This window comes from Doryrhamphus excisus, linkage group LG6, assembly GCF_037039965.1.
Source record: "Doryrhamphus excisus strain RoL-2023G ecotype Guam linkage group LG6, RoL_Dexc_Guam_v1.1, whole genome shotgun sequence".
NCBI lineage: Eukaryota > Metazoa > Chordata > Actinopteri > Syngnathiformes > Syngnathidae > Doryrhamphus > Doryrhamphus excisus.
In genome coordinates, this window is record NC_136362.1 from 7290614 (window position 1) to 7311899 (window position 21286).

At 51.9% G+C, this 21286-nt stretch overlaps 3 protein-coding genes across 6 annotated transcripts; 2 read left to right on the plus strand and 1 right to left on the minus strand.

Annotated features, from left to right (window-relative positions):
- Window positions 1–7: 7 nt before the first annotated feature.
- LOC131126592 (very long chain fatty acid elongase 6-like) lies at window positions 8–2900 on the minus strand. The gene is made up of 5 exons (XM_058069284.2): window positions 2766–2900; window positions 1038–1109; window positions 814–945; window positions 599–750; window positions 8–524 (listed from the first exon to the last, which is right to left on the minus strand). The coding sequence occupies exons 2-5, from the start codon at window positions 1097–1099 to the stop codon at window positions 100–102; spliced, it is 771 nt and encodes a 256-aa protein (XP_057925267.2). The 5' UTR covers window positions 1100–1109; window positions 2766–2900; the 3' UTR covers window positions 8–99.
- On the plus strand, window positions 2826–16108 carry LOC131126567 (PH and SEC7 domain-containing protein 1-like). Of its 4 annotated transcripts, XM_078791325.1 has the most exons (17): window positions 2827–3119; window positions 5393–7031; window positions 7105–7210; window positions 7272–7791; window positions 7865–8335; window positions 8625–8786; window positions 8867–8947; window positions 9074–9186; window positions 11319–11377; window positions 11469–11558; window positions 13167–13210; window positions 13932–14113; window positions 14179–14249; window positions 14318–14475; window positions 14734–14878; window positions 14949–15092; window positions 15159–16108. In XM_078791325.1, exons 2-17 carry the CDS (start codon window positions 5460–5462, stop codon window positions 15411–15413), a joined length of 4173 nt encoding a protein of 1390 aa, XP_078647451.1. In that variant the 5' UTR covers window positions 2827–3119; window positions 5393–5459; the 3' UTR covers window positions 15414–16108. The 4 variants fall into 4 exon arrangements, with proteins under 4 accessions (XP_057925223.2, XP_078647451.1, XP_057925226.2 ...); XM_058069240.2 differs by having other exon boundaries at window positions 2826–3119; window positions 8867–9186; XM_058069243.2 differs by lacking the exons at window positions 2827–3119; window positions 5393–7031; window positions 7105–7210; ... (3 more) ...; window positions 8867–8947; window positions 9074–9186 and adding an exon at window positions 9891–10612.
- Window positions 16109–16287: 179 nt separating this feature from the next.
- Window positions 16288–21279, plus strand: LOC131126573 (inhibitor of nuclear factor kappa-B kinase subunit alpha). The gene is made up of 22 exons (XM_058069252.2): window positions 16288–16394; window positions 16757–16875; window positions 16980–17074; window positions 17145–17262; window positions 17354–17423; window positions 17493–17581; window positions 17649–17738; window positions 17801–17925; window positions 17997–18104; window positions 18162–18297; window positions 18358–18552; window positions 18623–18725; window positions 18796–18919; window positions 19123–19274; window positions 19344–19405; window positions 19488–19597; window positions 19719–19768; window positions 19939–20044; window positions 20134–20281; window positions 20352–20488; window positions 20553–20652; window positions 20816–21279. The coding sequence occupies exons 1-22, from the start codon at window positions 16319–16321 to the stop codon at window positions 20879–20881; spliced, it is 2379 nt and encodes a 792-aa protein (XP_057925235.2). The 5' UTR covers window positions 16288–16318; the 3' UTR covers window positions 20882–21279.
- Window positions 21280–21286: the final 7 nt, after the last annotated feature.

Genomic DNA, 21286 nt, shown 5'->3' on the forward strand with positions numbered 1-21286 from the left:
TGTCATCAGTGACTTCATCACTTTATTTAAGAATTGAAGAAAGGGGGCGGAGACACTTCCAAATACATAAGTCACAATGACTCCTCTCTTGTAAAGTGTTTATGCCCGCTTGGCCCGCTCGGCCCCACCCCTGAGGTAGGAGTCGTAGAAGAAGACCGCGAAGAGAATCAAGTAGCTGAGGTACATGAGCGACCCCCACGCGATGTTGTGCACGTGGGTGGGACAGTGTACGTCGTCCATCCAACGGTAGGCGAGGCCCAACACGGCCAGCCCCGCCGCCATCTGCGCCGTCTGAGCGGCTGTGATGATCATGGCGAAGGAGCGGGGCACACGCAGGCCGGCCGCCCTGGCGGCGTAGTAGCTGTACATGACGGAGTGCACGGCGTAGTTGATGGTGATGAACCAGACGCCTCCCGCCACCTGGTCCTTGTAGGAGTAGCAGGAGTAGAGGAGCACGGTGATGTGGTGGTACCAGTGCAGGAAGATCAGCCGCTGCTTCCTCAGTACAATGAAGAGCGTGTCACCTGACCCAAACAACGCCACCTTTACAAAATACCTCTCAGAGAGAAGAGTAATAAGTAGGCCGGGGCGGTCTTACCCAGCTCGGGGGCCTTGCTGATGACGAAGGCGTAGGCCCAGAACTTTGTAAGGGGGGCGCTATAGAAACCGCTATCACATACCGACCTCTGCAAGCCGCCGTTTCCGAGGATGTGAAGCATGTAGCTTCCGGTCCGAAGCGTTCCCAACAGGCTGTGCACAGAACCCGCATTAGCATCAGCACACGCCGTGCGGCGACGGGAACCCACCCCTCACCTGAAGATGGCGAGGCTGAGCGACCACAACATCAACGGGACGCGCAGGCTCAGCTTGGGACGCTCCCTCATCCAGCGCCGACCCCCGAAGACCAGCGCCGCATAGATGCCGCACAGCACGAACGCCTTGCTCCTGCCGACACACCGTGATACAACCGACATCAACAACCACAACATCAAGGCAAGCGAGAGCCTCCGTGGCGGCCGCTAGATGGCTCCACCCACCAGTTGTCCTGCATCCAACGCAGCGCACTTCTCTCATCGAACGTCCGCTCAAAATCCATCATCTTTGCCGCTCTGTTGGAACAGGACAGTGACACTTCCTGCTGTTACTCCGGCCTCATGAACTAGCTGTGCTCTTTGGAGAACTTCCTGTTGGGACTTTCACAATAAAATAAGGTACCGCTTGTTGGCGGGAGGCCTTACAGGTTGGAATTGAAGGGATCGGAACACACGAAGAAAGAATCCAACCTCCAACCTTCTTAGTGTTTTTATGCCGGCGTACCGTTGCTCCTTTGTCTGTCTTCACGATAGAACAAGCTTTTACTGTGAAGGGGTGTGATGTACAGAGGGGGCGTGGCCTAAGTCATATCAGCAGTGAACTTTGTTTTGCATCACCTCTACTTCCTTATCGATATGAACATGAACATGAACACTTGGCTGTCAGTGACGTACTACACATTCAATACTATTATTATTATATGGAATATACTTTATATCTATTATTTGTAATATACTGTATATCTATTATTACTTAGATATTATATATATTTCTTTATTTAATGATAGGGTTATCAAAGTATTTTGAAATTTTTATATTTATATTATATATTCTACCCTGCGATGGGCTGGCAACCAGTCCAGGGTGTACCCCGCCTCTCGCCCGAAGTCAGCTGGGATAGGCTCCAGCATGCCCCCGTGACCCTAGTGAGGAAAAAGCGGTAGAAAATGAATGAATGAATTTTATTAATTTCTAAATGTATTTGTTGTATATTGTATTTAGGGCTGCACGGCGGATGAGTGGTTAGCACGAACTGAGTTCAATTCCACACTCGGTGATCTCTGTGTGGAGTTTGCATGTTCTCCCCGTGCATGCGTGGGTTTTCTCCGGGTACTCCGGTTTCCTCCCACATTCCAAAAACATGCTAGGTTAATTAGCGACTCCAAATTGTCCTTAGGTATGAATGTGAGTGTGAATGGTTGTTTGTCTATATGTGCCCCGTGATTGGCTGGCCACCAGTCCAAGGTGTACCTGATACATGTTTATATCAGGTGCACCTTTTGGGTGTTAAGTTGCTATGTGATGAATTTAGTGCTGTTGGTAGTGACGACATCATAACTGTCACTGTACACTGGTATATTTGTACATATTTACACATTTGGCACCTAGACCTCACAGCTAGGAGACCCAAGTTCAATTCCATCCTCGGCCATCTCTGTGTGGAGTTTGCATGTTCTCCCCGTGCATGCGCGGGTTTTCTCCGGGTACTCCGGTTTCCTCCCACATTCCAAAAACATGCTAGGTTAATTAGCGACTCCAAATTGTCCATAGGTATGAATGTGAGTGTGAATGGTTGTTTGTCTATATGTGCCCTGTGATTGGCTGGCGACCAGTCCAGGGTGTACCCCGCCTCTTGCCCGAAGTCAGCTGGGATAGACTAATAATAACAATAGAGGGATAACAATAGATGAATCCTGTAAATGGGGCGATGTTGGCGCTTTTGGGAGATTGAGGGCACGTGAAGCATAGGATGTTGATGCCATGCAAACATAACGAGGTGAAAGGTCAGCGTTCCTTATCAGTCCAATCAGGAACAGCACAATGTACACAGTGTGTGTGTGTGTGTGTGTGTGTGTGCCACCTTTGGTCCAGAACAAATGAGCTGTGGAGAGGTTCACTGTGATGCAATCCCGTGTGTGTGTGTGTGTGAGATAGAGAGAGTTTGGCGCCACCTGCTGAGTAAAAGTGCACATGACCTCCTCCAGGACCTTCATCATCTTCATCATCTTCACCCAGGCTGCAGGTGCACGCCGGAGGAGGTTCCGCCGCTTCCCGCCAAGCAGCTCGCTTGTGCACTGCAGCAGCGTTTGTTTGGTGCGCGCACGTGAGAGACACACCGAGGGAACACACTGCGCACGCTCGGTCCCACCGGGAGGGAGGGGCAGAGGTCCGCATCACGGCATCGCAGTCTGCTTCCACCTGACGTGACACAGACCGCCACGAGCACGCGCACGTGCGCCACGGGGACCGACTGCAGTGGTCCGGTACGCGTGTCGGCGCCCACATGAAGCCGCTGGCGTCTCCCGGTGAGTAAGCGCTTCTTCTCTGCCGACACGGTCGTTTGACGCATCAACTTCCTGTCACACAACTTTCACCTTGCCGCCAAAAGTTGACATCCTTCTCATCATCTTCGTCATCATCATCATCTTCGGTGGATACTAGTTAGCTTTGACCCCAGAATGACCTTTGATGTCATCAGCGTGTTTAGCATGCGGCTAGCAGTGTGTCAACGTTAACCTTTTAGCGTAGCATCTCATGCTACACTGCTAGCATCTTTACAGCGTGAGGTCATCGTGAGGTCACGGCGTGCACGTGGGGACTGCTGCAGTCGCGCACGTGGAGGTCATGCGATGTCATTGTGACATCACAGTGACATCACAAGTCTTCCATGCTTGTCACCTGACGACAGCAAGCTAAAATTGTCAACTCCCGCCCCCCACCAGTGCTGGTCTGGTCCACGGGAGGAATATTAGCGTGTGTCCTCCAACGTGACTCCGTCTTCTTCTTGAAGACGTCTGATGCATTCCACCAAAGCCTGGATCAGAATGTTTCACCTTGGAATGATTTCTTCCTCAAGGAGGAAGCGAAGGACGGTGATGTTGACGTTGGACAGTATGTCCTCTCTGGACCACATCAGAACGTCCTCACTGGTTCTCAAGTGAACTATAAAGCTCCTCACTCAAGTGGACAGCCATGTTTTTTTTCTTGACAAGTCGCTGACATTGTCCTTATGTCCTCCTTGTGTGCAAATGTCCTCGCTCATGTCAACCTCATGTTCTCACTTATGTCCTTACTCGTGTCCTCATTCATGTCATCCTCATGGGCTACTCATGCCTTCACTCATCCTATCGTCCTCATATCACCCTCATGGCTTCCTCATGTCCCAGTTCATGTCCTTAGTCATGTCCTCATGTCACCTCATGTCAACCTCATGGCTTCCTCATGTCCTCATTTATGTCCTTAGTCATGTCACCTCATGTCAACCTCATGGCTTCGTCATGTCCTCATGTCATCCTCATGTCCTCATGTCAACCTCATGGCTTCCTCATGGCTTCCTCATGTCCTCCTCTTGTCACCTCATGGCTTCCTCATGTCCTCATTTATGTTCTTAGTCATGTCCTCATGTCATCCTCATGTCACCTCATATCAACTTCATGGCTTCCTCATGTCCTCATGTCATCCTCATGTCACCCTCATGGCTTCATTCATTGGCCTCATGTCCTCATTTATGTCCTTAGTCATGTCCTCATGTCATCCTCATGTCATCCTCATGTCACCTCATGGCTTCCACATGTCCTCATTTATGTTCTTAGTCATGTCCTCATGTCACCTCATGTCAACCTCATGTCCTCATTTATGTCCTTGGTCATGTCCTCATGTCACCTCATGTCAACCTCATAGCTTCCTCGTGTCCTCATTTATGTCCTTAGTCATGTCCTCATGTCACCTCATGTCAACCTCATGGCTTCCTCATGTCCTCATGCCATCCTCATGTCCTCATGTCAACCTCATGGCTTTCTCGTGTCCTCATTTATGTCCTTAGTCGTGTCCTCATGTCACCTCATGGCTTCCTCATGTCCTCATTTATGTTCTTAGTCATGTCCTCAGGTCACCTCATGTCACCTCATGTCAACTTCATGGCTTCCTCATGTCAACCTCATGTCAACCTCATGGCTTCCTCATGTCCTCATTTATGTCCTTAGTCATGTCCTCATGTCAACCTCATGGCTTCCTCGTGTCCTCATGTCATCCTCATGTCACCTCATGTCAACCTCATGGCTTCCTCATGTGCAGTCATGTCCTCATAGACGACTCATGTCCTAAATGACGTCTTCATGTTCTCACTCATGTCCTATTCATGGCCGACTTTCATGTCCTCCTCATGTCCTCACTCATCTCCTATCTCTGTCCTACTCGTGTCCTCATGGCCTCCTCATGTTCTCACTCTTGTCTTACTCGTGGCCAGGTCACGTCCTCATGTCCTCCTCATATCCTCACTTTTGTTCTAACTCATGCAGCACCCATCCTATAGGCCCCCCCCTCCACCCCCACCCCCACTTCACCTTCACCATGACAAAACAATCCTCTCTTCCATGTGTGGGTTCTCACAAAAAATGTCTTGCCAGGGTGGCGCTTTAAAAGCTTGGGATTGATGCGGCATTGGGGGATGGGCACTTGGCAGGCTTTGGTCAGTTTTCCAGGCTTGCAATGTGATGATTGTTGGGTGCCAGATAAAAGCCGGGCCCAAGCCGCCATATTTGCAAGTAACAAGCTCCTCAAATTGTGTCCCCTTTCACAGGAGACCTGAAAAGGTTGAGTTGAAAGGAGAGACATAGGTCAATATCAAAGGACAAAGGGGGGGGGGCATGTCCCAGTCAGGGAAAGTGCTCCATCTGTACGTGGAAGTGAGGTCAGCTTCAGACCTGAATGGAGATAAGAAGATGTTTGGAGACAGTGAACAGAGTGCTCCTCTGGACCACTCAGGACTTGAAGATAGCCCTGATGAGCTCCTGTCCCAGCTCAACAGGCAGAACGCTTGTGAGACCTCGGCCAAGCCCACCACTGCTCCTCACCTGCCCCAGCAGTCTCACCTCCAACCAGCCAGCAGCTCCCCAGCTGCCTCAAAGGTCCCGCCCACATCCTCCAGCTGCTGCAGGAAGGATGGGAACGACGGGAAACGGTCTGTGGTCACCTTCCGTTATGTGCACAAGTCCAACGTCAAGACCTTAGGGAGTCCTGGTTGTGATCCACAAAGGAGACAAGAGAGTCCGGGTTCTTCTTGCAGCTCTAGTCCCAAGATGACATTCCCACTTTCAGGTTCTCCAGGAAGTCACATGGAAACGATGTACGACCTTCACTTGGCAGCAACGGACCGCGTTGGCCAGGCTGCCACTCAAAGAGCTTTGGAGGAATTTGGATCCCCGTTACTAAGAATCAAACTGGCACATGCGCTTCAGCGCTCGTCACCGCCACGGAGATATCATCCCGCCCGATGTCAGTCCTGGGCTGGCTCCCCTGTCCAGCATCACGTCTACACCAAAGACGGCGGGGGGACGCGGGGGTGGCCGTCTTCACGACTCCAGAACCCCCTTCACCACTCAGCCAGCTCCACCCCTCAGAAACCCGCAGACAAGGCAACGATCCGACTTGGTGATAATGTTATCCAAGGATTAAATCAGTTAAGTGACGTCAATAGATGTTCCGCCTGCTGCCTCCACCCCAAAGAATCCCAAACCTGGTCTCCAAGTGGTTCAGGTGCACAGCAATGCCTGAAAATGAACATCCCAGTCCCCGTTCTAGGGGGATCTCTCCACCAGTACAAGCAAAACCAGAGCTCAGTACCACCGTCTCCGTCCTTTTCCTTTCCTGGAAGTGTCCACCGCCCCTCTCACCCCCCAACTGAGTTTAGTTCCCCCATCAGGGACCCCGGTCTATCCCTGGCCAAGCTCCGAGAGAGTCCAACCCTGCATCGGTGTCAGCTGCCGCAATACGCTGGCGGGGACAGGAGGGTCACAAGCTGTCGAGAAAGGGGGACACATGTGGAATTGGTCCCGAGAGACGTCCTCAGCCAGACGTTTGAGGGGACACCCTCTCTGACTCTCAGAGAAGAGTGGGGGAGCCCCCCAGGCCTGGACCATGCAAGTGAACAGACTAGTCATGGTCGCCCCCTGAGCCCAACATCGCTGCATAAGCAGGCTGAGCAGAGAAGGCGGGAACGCCTCCTTCTGGGACCGGTGGTCCTGGACTCGCCTGACAAGGAAGAGGAGCAGTGGCCACGATCGCAGGGACCGGACCACCTTTCAGAGACGACCAGAAGATCTTCACAAAGCTCCAGTGGGGTGACGGGCAGTTTGGTGGACCAGGACTACACATCACCTGAGTCGCTTCGATCCTGCCACCAAGACAACGAAACGGTGGCTAGCAGCTCGGGAATCCAGGTGAGACTTGGAGTGCCAAGGTATATGCTAAGCTAATGTGCTAACTTTTGCTGGGGTTTTGAACCATTTGCAGACGGACAGCGGGGCGCCGATGCCATCGCTGCACTGTCAGAAGATCGCACGCGCCAAGTGGGAGTTTCTCTTCGGACCTGAAGGGGGCGCCAGCAGCGGACCCAGAAGTACGTTTTTGAGATTTTCTTGTACTTTGTTTATTCGAAATAATCTTTCATTATTGTGCAGACTTTCTGGAAGCTTCCACAGCGCCCCCAAGTGGAAACTCCAGCGAGTCACCCACTCCGACCCCCACCTCCTCCCTGCCTCCGCTCACTCCAAATCAGGAAGTGCAACACGTGGAGGTGGAATTGGTGACCAAGCCCCCTACAGCGACTGGGACATCCCCCAAAACGGGCATCATCCGTCGGACTCTGAAGTACTCCGAGACGGACCTGGACGCCATCCCGCTGCGCTGCTACCGTGAGACCGACATCGACGAGGTGCTGCTCGCCGAGCAGGATGATGCTGACTCCGCGTTTGGGAGCAACCGCAGTGTGCAGCAGGCGGGCAGGAGTCCTCTTGGGGGTGTGGCCTACACAAGACAGCATGAGGATGAGGGGCATGAAGATGAAGGAGTCCTCGGAGGAGAGGAGGAGGAGGAGGAGGAAGAGGTGGTGAGCTGGGCCAGTGTGAGGATGCAAGGAGACAACAGGAAACAGTGGTATGCTGCTGAGGAAGAACCGGACCACTTCCGCCACCTAAAGAGGTTAGCAAACACATTTAGCATATTAGCTTTCTTCTTCTCTGGTTTTATTTATTCATCATGTCTCCGTGTGCAGGCCGACAGAAACCTTCTTTGACAAACATCATCCGGCGCTCAAATCCCCCATCTTGGTCCCGGGTCCTCGATGTGGCACCGATGACACCTTCAGCCGCCATTTTGAGAGCATCATGGAGTCCCATCGTGCTAAGGGGACGTCCTACAACAGCCTGGACAGCGAGGATCTGCTCACCTCCAACGTCCAAACTGTACTGACGGCGGACGTGCCCTCGTTCACGCCCGCCGTGCGCACGCCGCCCTCTGCCAGCACACGCCACATTGTCCAGCTCAGCTTCGCACCTCTGGCCGCCCAAGAGAGACCCACCTTCTCCGACTCCATCGTCACGGCGATGGCTGACTCGGACGCAACACGAGCGCCGTCCAGCGAAAGGCTGAGCAGCGCCTCTGAGGACACACCCCCCAGGAGGCGTGACTACTCCCAGCTGGGGAGCAGCTGGTGCAGCCTGGTCCCCTCCCCCTCGTTGTCAAGGTGAGGCATCTCAACACATTTAAAAAAGTCAAATAGGAAAAGAAGAGGTGGCTTTACATCAACATCTTGGGGTGTATAGAACACGTGGTCTTCAGAAAACCAAGTCCGCCTCCAGTGAGCACACTGCCGAAGTGGACTTGGAACTAGTCCCTAAGTTCGGACGTCAGACAAAAACCCACAGTGGCGCAGCGAGGCTTGCCTGAACCATTGTGGCGGAGCGCCTGTCAAACTCTAGCTAGGCTAGTGAAATGCTAAGCTAACACTCACGATGACGCTGTCCACTCTGCAGCAGGGACCACCGAGTGGCACAGTGGGACCACCATCTCAGCACCGACACGCTCACCAACGCCAGCCACCTTGCCAACATGGCCGCCGCCAAACGCTTGGCCAAGAGACTCTTTGACTTGGATGGCTTCCGCAAGTGTGACGTGTCCCGACAGCTCAGCAAGAAGTGAGTCACATGACCTCTGTCACGGCTTCTCACTGGCTGGTGCATGCTTTGAACTTCTTCTTCTTCTTCTTGTGTTGCAGCAACGACTTCAGCCGCTTGGTGGCCGACGAGTACCTTAGTCTGTTTGACTTCTCGCACCTCCACCTGGATGGCGCTCTCAGGTGTGCGTGCATACGTGTGTGGACCCTGCTCAACATTGCCCTCTGGTGGTGGATTGTCTTGTTGTTCCGTATTCATTTATTGTACTGCTCATTTTTGCGTGTGTTCGTGTACGTGTGTCTGCGCAGAAGCTTCCTAAAGCAGGTGGTCATCATGGGGGAGAGTCAGGAGAGGGAGAGGATGCTCTCACATTTCTCCAGACGTTACTTGCTCTGCAACCCAACAATGTTTGCCACAGATGGTGAGGAACGTCGTACTTACAGTACATATAGTATATGTATATATGACATAGTATATGACACACATATAATGTATGTGTGTGAAAAAGTGTTCTTATTTTTTTAGATGTTTATGTTTCAGATCATCAAAACAATTCAAATACTAGTCAATGACAACTAAACAACATTAAATTAAACATTTTATTATTAAAGGGAAAAAAATCCAAACCTTTGTGGCAGTTTTTGTAAGAGTGATTGCCCCACTGTTAAAACCTAATTGAGGATCTATCAGCGTGGAAAAGATTTGGGACTCCAGCAAACCACTGTGAGAGCCGTTATCTACTAATGGCCAAAACAGTGGTGAACCTTCAGAGGAATGGCCGGCCAACCAAAATTACTCCAAGAGCACAGCGAGGACTCATCCAAGAGGACACAAAAGACCCCCACAACAACATCCAAAGAACTGCAGGCCTCACAGTTAAGGTCAGTGTTCATGACTCCACCGTAAGAAAGACACTGGGAAAACAAGGCTCGTCTCAATTTTCCCAAGACCTTTGGGAAAATACTCTTTGGTCTGGTCTGACCAGACAAAAGTTGAACTTTTTGGATATAGCAACAGTGAAATATGGTGGTGGTAGTGTGATGGTCTGGGGCTGTTTTGCTGCCTCAGGACCTGGAAGACTTGCTGTGATAAATGAATTGTCCAGCCATCTGTTGGTGACCTCCACCTGAAAGCAAAGATCCAAAACACACCAGCAAGTCCATCTCTGAATGGCTGACGAAAAACCACAAGAAGACTTTGGAGTGGCCTAGTCCCAGTCCAAGTCCTGACCTGAATCCTATTGAGATGCTGTTGCATGACCTTAAAAAGGCTTCATGCTGGAAAAGCCTCCACTGTGGCTGAATGACAACAATTCTGCAAAGACGAGTGGACCATCACAAACGCTTGGTTGCTGTTGTGGCCCAACCACTTATTAGCTTTAGGGGCAATTACTTTTTATTTATAGCTTATTTTACACCCTTAATAATAAAACGATTCATTTAAAAACTGCATTCTGTGTTCAGTTGTGTTGTCATGGACTAATATTTACATTTGTTTGATGATCTGAAACATTTACATGTGACAAAAAAGAAGAAATCGCACATCTTGTCAATAGTTAACTCATAATTAATCGCAGACTACAATGATAGCTACATCGAATTTTATGTAAATGGAGTCAATTTTGGAAATATGAGCCATTATTTTATTTAAAATTAATATACAGTTAGAAATTCCCTATTTGTGAATGTTTAATGAGAGTGGCGATTTGTCCCACCGTTTTGACGGTCCGTGAACGCACTATCTACGTTGTCCCACCTGCACAGATAGGCTGCTATGCCCGATTTCCCCCTTTTTCTTTCACGTCACATTTGCTCCCAAATGCCGATCCCATGTGGGAATGCATCAAGGTAAGAGCTGATAACTTTATTGAGGGCTAATGAGAATATTTGTGGTACAAAACCTCTTTGAAAAACGAACTCCAGGCTCAGGTGGATAGTGGGTCTGTATACAGTTAGTGTTTAATTTAATGGTGGTCATGTCATAGTTCTGCGCAATGCGTAATAAACAAGATAAATTGGATCGTGTTTTTTTACTGATGTGTTGAAAATGTTTCCGGTGCTAGCTTGCTAGCGCTCAAGCTAATGCTATTTACGTTCATTGCCATTGACAATTGTTATGTATATACCGGAAACCAGCAGCTATTAGCCCAAATCTTAGCTAGCAGTTCAAAGCAAAAAAAAACGTGTTGATAGACAGCTCACGTCTAAAAAAAAAACTTCTTAGTATGCTAAGGCACTTGTGTATGGATGACAATTTAAAATATACATACATTCCGCCAGTTATTTCTCTCCTATGCCAGAAGTGACGTCCGTCGTGGCGACTCAAAAGTAGACACAAATAACTTGGTCTTGGAGAGAAAAAGCCGTGGCTGCGGTTCCTCAAACTACAGCCGAGGGTCAAACAGGACTTAATTTCGTGTTAAAAGAATTAGTGCAGTTAAAGCCACATTTCGGCAACTTTATAATTGTATAATACATGTATTTATAATAATATACTATCATCATAATGACTCAAAATGGCCGCCATCAAGGTGTTTATGGTTTTCTTGTTTAGATGCCGTGCACACACTCACGTGCGCTCTCATGCTTCTCAACACTGACCTGCACGGACCGGTAAGTGTGTGTGACCTTTGCCAATGCATTAGGAACATGATTGGTGTCATTAGCGTGTGAAATTACTGACGTTTGTTTGTTTGTTTGTCAGAACGTGGGCAGGAAGATGTCATGGCCGCAGTTTGTCGATAACCTGCGAGGACTCAACGACGGTGGCGATTTCCCCAAAGATCTGCTCAAAGTAAGCGCAAGTAACATGCACGACCCACGCCCAGCACACTGCCCCCAGTGGACAGATTTATATTTGCTGTTGATGTTTTGATGTTTTTTTTCTCGAGTGTCCATAATGATGTCATAAATAAAAGAGCTGTTATGGAGGCTTCCACCGCCGCCATGTGGCCTCAAGCAAAGCGGGGCAGACATGCACTTAATCCTTTATGCGCGTTAGACAAGCACTCGCTTTTTATTCAGTCAGTGAAGCCGCTCTCGAGCCTCTTTTGTTGTCCAAAATGTTCTGGCAACCCGCTCCAGAATCTGCCCCCTCGGCCCCAACCGCCCTCTCATAATAGCCCACTAGCTTGTTAGCGTCTCTCCTCCTTCCTGCGTTGCTACGGTAACACATAGAAAAATATCTCCAGCTAAAAAACGAGGTCATTCAACATTTTGGCTAACGGCGTTGTCGTCGCGAGCTGCCAATACGAGGAAGATCAGATGCTGAAGAAACAGGAAGTGGTGTCGGCGGTGGCGCCACCCGGCGGCCACGACGCGCAACACACTGCTCCGACAGGAAGTGGATCCTGACTGGATGGTGGACATTCACACCTGCTCGTCACCGCCTGGATGTGCGAGGACGAGGCGGAGCGCCGCTGATGGAGGGAGGCGGCGAGCGGGGGCGGTACACTGTGATGGAGAGAGAGAGGGAGCGAGAGAGAGCTTCTGACATTCGGCAGTCAGCGCCTTCTTGTTTCCTCTCCTCCTCGTCTCCCTGGCAACACTCAGAAAGGATTGTAAAAAAAAAAAGGCAGCAGAGAAAAGCCTGATGGGAAAAAAGCAAACGGAGGAGTGGCGGACGCCTTGAGCAACAGGAAGCTTCTTTTCTGTCCTCCATGTCGCCTTGTGACGAAACCAGCACTCTTCGGAATCCCGCCGCCTGAGTCCAACGGCGGCCCCCTTCCCCCTCCTGAATCTCCGCGCACGCCCCCTCGCCTCACTTCACGGCACAGAGAAGTTGTGTGGCGGCGGCCATGAACGGCATCGAGTCAGGTATGCACCTGGACGGCCAGTGATTGACAGCCGCCCCCACCACACCTCAGCAGCTGCTTCCTGTTTTCACGGCGCCGGGAGGAAGTTTCCCCCCCACCACCACCACCGTCTGCCGCCATGATTGGCGTGAACAGCCTGCACTCGGCGGGACGCCTGCGCTCACGCTCGCTGTGCACGGTGCGTTACGGGAGGGACTTCCGCATGATGGACCCCTTCCGCTATCCCAGAACGCCGCGCTCACGCTCCCTCAAACCGCTCGTGTTCCCGGACCTGCTGGGCAAAGCTCAGGATGGACAGAACCACCCTCAGGCCCGAAAGAGGAGAAAGGTACACATGGACAAGGCCGTTGCCCTCAAAAGATGACACCGGTTCTTATCCGTGCTTTCCCATTGGCTGATTGACGACATTGCTAGCTTATTGCTAATCGATCGCTAACTCATCGCTAACTGATCGCGAAGTGATTGCTAGCTGATGCCTAGCACTGATTGCTAACTGATCGCTAACTGATGGCTAGCTTATTGCTAAGTGATGGCTTGTTGATCGCTGATTGTTTGCTAATTTTCTTCTGTTTTTTGTTGTTTTCGAGGCGCTCTACAACTCCATCAAGACCCAGAAGCTGCAGTGGACACTGTAAGTCCTGCACACACACACACACACACACACACACACACGGTGCCGGAGACAGTAAGGGATGTTGATGAGGGGAACATTAGTGTGTCAAGGGCTGCTATTCTGGATTGCAGTTCCACGGAAGCGCCGAGATGCCAATTAAGTCGCTGGCTGGCAAAGCTTTGTTGCCCTGGCGACGGCACCATGACTACGACTCCATCCTCACCCGCGTCCTCCCACTTTCCCTCTCCCAGAATAGCATCAGGACCGGTCAAAAGAAACAAAAACTGTCATCTGAGACGACGTCACGTGACACGGCTCCACAGGACAACAAGTGTCCGCTGGGGGCGCCAGTGAGGTCATTGTTGACTCGTGGGCGGAGTCCAAAGATGGTGAAGAGGAGGAGGAGGAGTGTCCGTGTCCTTTTTGTGTGTACTTTGCAGAGAGCGGCAAGTCGTAACCGTGGAAACACATTGCCCCTCCCCCCACTAGCCATTGAAGCAGTGCTGCAGTTACCAGGCAACAGGCTGCGTGCTGATTGGTGGACTCACAACTCTTCTCATTCTTCTATTTTGGACACGGCGCCACCTGCTGAGCTAACAACACAACACAATCAGTGACGCATACTTCCTGCTAGCGCACGCACGGGGCGCACACAAGGGAGATGAAGATGCTGTGTGGTTTCCATGGCAACCTGATGCTTAAACCATGTGAAGTTGACACCGGTTTGCCGTCTCCACAGCGACGAGGAGGAACTGCGGAAGTCCTTCTCAGAGCTCGGGGACAGCTTGGGCGATTCCTCCAGGTCTGTGAAGGGGGCGGGCGGCAGTAAGGCGGCGCCGGAGGACACGCCACCCGGGACACTGATGTACAAGAACGGCTTCCTGGTCCGGAAAGTGCACGCCGATTCGGACGGCAAGAGAAGTATGTCATCATGATGTCACACACACGCACGCACGTACAAACTGTTGTGTTGTTGTGTCCCCCAGCGCCAAGGGGGAAGCGAGGCTGGAAGACCTTCTACGCCATCTTGAAGGGACTCATTCTCTACCTGCAGAAAGTGAGTCACGTGACCTCAAAGCTCATTCTAACCTCAACGAGCGCTGACCCTCTTCCTGGTGCCTCCAGGGCGAGTACCGACCCGACAAGCCGTTGTCGGACGACGACCTGAAGAACGCCGTGTCCATCCATCACTCGTTAGCCATCAAAGCCTGCGACTACAGCAAACGCGCCAACGTCTTTTATCTGCGCACCGCCGACTGGAGGCTCTTCCTCTTCCAAGCGCCGTGAGTGTGTGCACGTGTGTGTGCACGTGTGTGTGCACACGCAGCGGCCAGGTCACATGGCGAGGGAGGTCTGCTGGTCTCATCAGTCCAGGTTTCACGCTGGCAGCTGGCGGGTGCAGCATGTCCCTCTCACACACACACACACACACACACACACACACGCAAACACACAAGTTGCCTTGGCCCAGATAGTCAAGTCCCACCCACTTCACGCCGTCTTCTGGGAGCGAGGTTAACTGCATTTGTGATCTGTGACAGGAACGCCGAGCAGATGCAGTCCTGGATCACTCGGATTAACACGGTGGCTGCCATGTTCTCCGCTCCACCCTTCCCGCCAGCCATTGGCTCCCAAAAGAAGTTCAGCCGGCCGCTGTTACCGGGGACGACCTCCAAACTCTCTGAGGTGCGGCGACACTCTGATAACACGCTACATCCAAAAAGGCCTACAAGCATTGATGGGCGTGTACTTCCAGGAGGAGCAGATCCGATCCCATGAGGCTCGGTTCCGGGCCGTGGCCTCAGAACTCGCTGAGCTACGCTCCTACCCCCCTGACCGCAAGGTTAAAGGTCGTGAACTCGACGAGTACCGCCAGAGAGACGAGTATCTGGAGTTTGAGGTGAGGTGGCGTAGACATGAATTTCCTTTGTAACAAAAACAGTGTCACAATGTTCGATCCCCGCAGAAAACACGCTACGAGACATACGTCACGTTGCTGCGGGCGAAGATCCAGAGCGGTGAGGAGGACTTGTCTATGCTAGAGTCGCAGCTCCTGGAGGACGGCGGTCTTCAGCGGGCTCAGTCCAGCCCCACCCTGCGGGACAGCAGTCAAGCCAGCAGCACCCGTGACGGCGGCGGCGGCAGAGCAGGGGGCGGAGGCGCCGGCAAGCCTCGCCAGGACGGCCAGAGACACAGCTACCGACAGGCTGTCAAGAAGTGAGGCGGGGACCCTGCTTTGGTTTTTATTTGACACCCAGGAAGCTTTGGAGGAGCGAGGGTCCACCCAACCTCCCCTCGCCAGCGCCGTGCCCAGCACCCGGGCACCCGGGTCATGTGATTGGCTAGGCGGGGGACTACGGCGCCCAATGCGGCGTATGGTGAGAACAGGAAGGTGCTGATGAGCGCCACATAAACTTTTTTTTTCCGCCATGTTTGTCTCTGATTGTCATGTTTTCGGCCGCCATCTTGTCACACTGTCTTGTGTGGCCTCTTTCCTTTTTTCCTTCTGTGCACGTCAGCCACGCCCACCAGACTGATACGGAATGTTCTTCCTCTGCTGCTGACTTACTGCCTGACGCTGGTTTTGGTTGCCACGCTGTGACATTGACGTCAGCTTCCATGCTGTCAATCGTCATCTTTGATTGAATCACATTTTTTTTAAGATGGAGACCAAACTTTTTAAGCACCGGCGAATTGTAACAAACACGACCTTAGAGGATCTAGAAGGTTCCGTCATTGACTTGTGTGTGCTGGTTACCATATAACAGGTGGACGCAGGCAGCCTGCTCCCTGACTGAGAGCAGCTCGTGCTGTGACGTCACTGTATGGTCGCCATGGCGACGGCTAAGCAGTTGATCTTGATTAGTTTTAAAAGTTTTCTCCACTTGTGAATGTAAATAAAGCATGTTGGTTTGACCCGCGACTTGAAATTTTAATAATATTTTTGATGTTTCAGCTTGTTTGTCAGCATTTCATCGCAAAAAAGAATGTGAAAATAAAGACATAAAATGCTTGAAGAGTTGATGTGTTTTGATACATTAAAAAAAAAAATTATGAAGAGTGGAAAGTGTTGTGACTTGCGTTGTTGAATGCGACTCGCTTTCACTTTGACGGCCGCGGGGACTGATGACGTCACGCAGGAGCGTCCACACTGACGGTGTTCGGACGTGTAAACAAGTGGACGTGTCTCATGTAGGACGACGTGAGTTGTTTTTCGACGTTTCTCAACTCCAGCGAGTACCAATTAAAACACTTGGTCTTCGCTTCCTGGTCGTTAGCACACGGCTTCCGCCGTCTACGTCCGGGAGCGCACTCTGTTGCTGGCGTTAGCTTAAGCTAACAGTTTAAGCTAACGTAGACAACAAGATCACCGCGTTCAAGTTTTGACATTACTGTTTTTATTTTTATGTTATAACGTCATTTTGCAACAACTCTTGTTAGTGTCATTGTGTCAACAAATGTTAGCTCAGTCGTTCAGTGATTGACTGCGCATCCAGGATGTAGTCGGATCCTGTGCTCGCCTGTCAATGGAAGCGTACTGTAACCGTCTACTCTCTGGTTCAGGTTGTGGCCGCACCATGGAGAAACCTCCGTTCAGGCAGAACCAGAACTGCGGGGACTGGGAGCTGAAAGAACGGCTGGGAATGGGAGGCTTCGCTCACGTATATCTCTACCAGCATCAAGTGAGTGTGGACCCGCCCGTGTACCAGACGGTACATCTGGATCCAGATGCGTTGCTGTGTGTTGTCGGTACATCTGGATGCTGATGCGTTCATGTGTTGTGTAGGCGAGTGATGAGAAGCTGGCGGTGAAGATGTGCCGACTGGAACTGACGCCGAGGAACAAGGACCGCTGGAGTCGAGAGATCCAGATCATGAAGAAGTTGGTAGTTTGACCTCTTGAAGTTTGGGCCTGTCATGTTTCCCTCTGACTTTGCTTCTCTGCGGCTCAGGTTGAACCACATCAACGTAGTGACTGCGCGGGACGTTCCGGAAGAAATGAAGTTGATCGCCATGAATGACCTACCCCTGCTCGCCATGGAGTTCTGCTCACGTGGGGACTTGAGGAAGGTGGTGCCATTGTTTCCTGTTTCCAGGACTCTCGGTGCAGCACTGCATGTAATCAGATTACTTTGTGTGTGGCTGTAAACTTTGCCTGCAGGTTCTGAGCAGACCCGAGAACTGCTGCGGGCTAAAGGAGAGCGAGGTTCTGTCTTTACTCAATGACGTTGGTACGTGCAGTCTCTTCTGAGTCGCTCCTCCTGAGTCTTGATACTGACATGCGGACTGCTACCGTGCAGGTTCCGGCATCCAGTATCTGCATGAGAACAAGATCATCCATCGAGACCTGAAACCGGAGAACATTGTGCTGCAGGAAACCAATGGGAAGGTAAGCCGCTTGGTTTAGAATTGGAGGCACTGAGGTCCTCTGAGACGTCTTATCGCTTCCCGTGCAGTTGGTCCACAAGATCATTGACTTGGGCTACGCCAAAGACCTGGACCAAGGCAGTCTGTGCACGTCGTTTGTGGGCACGCTGCAGTACCTGGTGAGAACTTCAACTTTTTCATCGTTGTGGTGGGTTTCTGAAGGTCCTTTTGGCGCATGCAGGCGCCTGAGTTGTTTGAGAACAAAGCGTACACGGTCAGCGTGGACTACTGGAGCTTTGGCACCATGATCTTTGAGTGCTCCTGTGGTTTCCGGCCCTTTCTGCACAATCTGCAGCCCGTGCAGTGGTGAGTCACGACCCACACACGGTGGGCGGAGCTTCACATTGTTGATAAAAAGGCTTGTTGATTGGCGGCAGGGCCAGCAAAGTGCGGAACAAAGGTCCGAAAGACATCATGGCGGTGGAGGAGCCCAACGGAGAAGTTCGCTTCTCCACTCGTCTTCCGTACCCCAACAACCTGAGCAGGTGTGACACCGGCGCCAGATCTGGGTCAACTTGGGTGTGACAGTGTCCTCATTGCAGGACGCTGCTGGAGCCCATGGAAGCTTTGCTCCAACTCATGCTCAAGTGGGACCCGGTCCAGAGAGGAGGTGGAGTCCATCCCGACAGCAGGAAGCCGCTCTGCTTTGAGCTTCTGGATCAGATTCTCGGCATGAAGGTGAGCACCTTGTCCAACTTTGTGTCTGCCGCAGAACTTTAGAGTCCCGTCTGTCTTTAGGTGGTCCACATCCTCAACATGACCACGGCCCAGGTGCACTCCTTCCAGCTGGCGCCAGACGAGTCCCTGCACAGTCTTCAGAAGCGCATCCAGGCCGAGAGCGGGATCGACGTGGTCCGCCAGGAGCTACTACAGGAGACGGGCGTGTCTCTGGACCCTCGCAAGCCGGCGGCTCAGTGCGTCCTCGACGGTGTGGTACGTGCGCGACACATTGGCTCCTCCCCCCCATCGAGAACGTCCCGTTAAAAGCGTCTCTCATCTGCAGCGAGGCTGGGACTCGTACATCGTCTACTTGTTCGACAAGAGCGCCACCGAGTACTCGGGGCCATTCAGCGCCAGACAGCTGCCCGATAAGGTCAACACCATCGGTGAGTAGAACATGAACGTTCGCAACGTCGTCGATGGCCCCCGGGCTCAACTCCGCCATCTGCTTTTCAGTCCAGGAGGCCCGAACACAGCTGCCCCTCGCCGCGCTCAAGAAGGTCTGGGGCGAAGCTGTCAGCTACATCTGCGGCCTCAAAGATGACTACAGTCGTCTCTTCCAGGGACAGAGAGCTGCCATGTGAGTCACACCCCCCGCTTCCTCTTGGCTTCTCTGGACGTCCTCCTGCCATGTGGCGTGTGCCCTCACGACGCCGCCTCATGCTGTGTGGCGTTCCTCATGCCGTGTGGCGTTGTCATGTGGAGTCTCCTCCTTGTGCCGTGTGACATGGTCTCATGGCATGTCCTCTTTCTCCTTCTCGCCCCCCCCCCCCTTTCGTCCAGGCTGAGTCTCCTGCGCTACAACACCAACCTGACGAGGTGCAAGAACAGCATGTTCGGATTCTCCCAACAGTTGAAAGCCAAGCTGGACTTCTTCAGGAGCAGCATCCAGTACGACCTGGAGAAGTACAGCGACCAGATGCACTACGGCATTTGTGAGCCGAACTCTGGCCTCCCCGGTCACGTGACACGGCATGTGACTTAACCTCCGATGTCCTCCACAGCCTCTGAGAAGATGCTGAAGGCCTGGCAGGAGAACGAGGAGCGAGCGGCGGCCTTTGCTCAGGTCACTGACGACGCCGCTGATTGCGGCGATGACGTCATTCGCCGTATCGGCCGTCACGTGACTTGGCGCTGTCATTCTGCAGGTGGCGGAGGTGGGCCATCTGGATGACGAGATCATGGCGCTGCACTCTGAGATCGTGGAGCTTCAGAGGAGTCCGTACGCTCGTCGCCAAGGCGACAAGATGGAGCAGCTGTGAGTGTGTGCAGGAAGTGGTCCTGTTGAGGGTCACAGGAGGAAGCTTAGGAAGTTGGCGTGCAGAGAAATTGTGATTGGTTGGAGCTTCTCGTCACATGACGGATGTTTGTCTTTCCAGCGAAGAGAAGGCCATGGAGCTCTACAAGCAGCTGAAGATGAAATGCAAAGGTCAGACCTCCTTGGTCTTCTTTTTCTACTCATTTCTCCCTTTTCTCCTTCACGCTATTTCTTCTCGTTCTACTACTTTTTCTTTTTCATTCTTTTCCTGCTTCTTCTTCTACTTCTTTTCCTTCTTCTCCCCTCACTGTTCTGCTCACAAGCGTGTGGATTTCTTGCAGTGCCAGAAGCAGACGTGAGCAGCGACAGTTCCGAGATGGTCAAGGCCATCATCCAGACGGTCCACAACCAGGACAAAGTGCTGAAAGATCTGTACACACATCTAAGGTACAAGAAGATCAGGTCTCAAGATCTCCGAGGTCTCACACGGTGGCTGGCTGCTGCCACGCTGATGCTCGCGTGTTCCATCCCACCAGTAAGATCCTGAGCAGTAAGCAGAAGATCATCAACTTGTTTCCGCGGATCGAAAAGACGCTGGAGAGCATCAAGGAGGCGGACAACACGGTCATGCAGATGCAGATCAAGCGGCAGCGAGAGTTCTGGCATCTTCTCAAGATCGCATGTGTAAGTGTCCCCCTCATCGAGGGGCTCACATGGGGCTGATGTGACCGCCACGTTCCCGTGTTGTCACCAGGCTCAGAACTCGGCACGTAGCTCAATGGCCGCCAGTCCCGAGGGCTCCAACCCGCCGCAGGTCTCCCAGTGGTCTCAGTCAGCTCCGCCCGTCAGCGCACCGCACCCGCTCACGTCACTTCCCGGACCCAATGACAGGTACGCTCCTATGAGAGGTGGACGCTTTGTGAAAGATGTTCATGGACTCCCGCTTCTCCACCAGCGACGCCGCCCCCCGCCTGCTGCAGGAGACGCAGAAGTACCTGAGTCAGCTGACCAGCCTCATGCAGGAAGCCGCTGACGAGCAGGCTAAGAGCATCGTGGTGAGCGCGTCTTGTCTTCATCGTTTATTCATTTTCTATGCCACTTATCCTCACTATACGTTGATCATATTTATTGGGAGTTAATGAGTGGGCGGAGCTTGTTCTATGTGTGTGTGTGTGTGATTGGCAGACAGAGTTCATGTTGTGTTTCTCCTCCTTGAAGGACCAAGACTGGAGTTGGACCAAGTATGAAACGTTAAGCACCAAACTCAAAAAGAGAAACGCGTAGGTCACACTGGACCCCCCCCCCCCAATGCTGTTCAACACTAAAGTCAGGATGTGGCGTTGTCGTCTGACATGTATGATCCTGGCATGAAGAGACAACAGTTGACACACAGGCTTTTTTTTTTTTTTTTTGGACCCCTCATGTTGTTGTGCTTCCCCCCCCCCCATCCAAAACGCTGAGGAAGTCACAACCAACTAAGCCCTGTCACCTTTCTGCTCATTGAGGACGTGATCACAATGATTGATTGATGGGACCAAACAAGCTAGGAGGGGTTAGTGTGCACACACACACACACACACACACACACATGGTTGCACATTGATTTTCACGTTCTTGTGTTTGTTGCAGTGCAATGGACAAATATTTGTCATCTTTCTGAAGGTTGAATAAAGATGACTTGACTCTGTA

Coding starts and splice junctions, on each gene's coding strand:
- LOC131126592 (XM_058069284.2), bottom strand. CDS start 1,099: ATGATGGATTTTGAGCGGACGTTCGATGAGAGAAGTGCGCTGCGTTGG. Junction 946..1,037: donor CGTTGGATGCAGGACAACTG/GTGGGTGGAGCC, acceptor GTGTGTCGGCAG/GAGCAAGGCGTTCGTGCTGT. Junction 751..813: donor CTCAGCCTCGCCATCTTCAG/GTGAGGGGTGGG, acceptor TTCTGTGCACAG/CCTGTTGGGAACGCTTCGGA.
- LOC131126573 (XM_058069252.2), top strand. CDS start 16,319: ATGACGTCACGCAGGAGCGTCCACACTGACGGTGTTCGGACGTGTAAA. Junction 16,876..16,979: donor TATATCTCTACCAGCATCAA/GTGAGTGTGGAC, acceptor TGTGTTGTGTAG/GCGAGTGATGAGAAGCTGGC. Junction 19,598..19,718: donor GGCGACAAGATGGAGCAGCT/GTGAGTGTGTGC, acceptor TTGTCTTTCCAG/CGAAGAGAAGGCCATGGAGC.
- LOC131126567 (XM_058069240.2), top strand. CDS start 5,460: ATGTCCCAGTCAGGGAAAGTGCTCCATCTGTACGTGGAAGTGAGGTCA. Junction 7,032..7,104: donor CTAGCAGCTCGGGAATCCAG/GTGAGACTTGGA, acceptor AACCATTTGCAG/ACGGACAGCGGGGCGCCGAT. Junction 15,093..15,158: donor ACGAGTATCTGGAGTTTGAG/GTGAGGTGGCGT, acceptor CGATCCCCGCAG/AAAACACGCTACGAGACATA.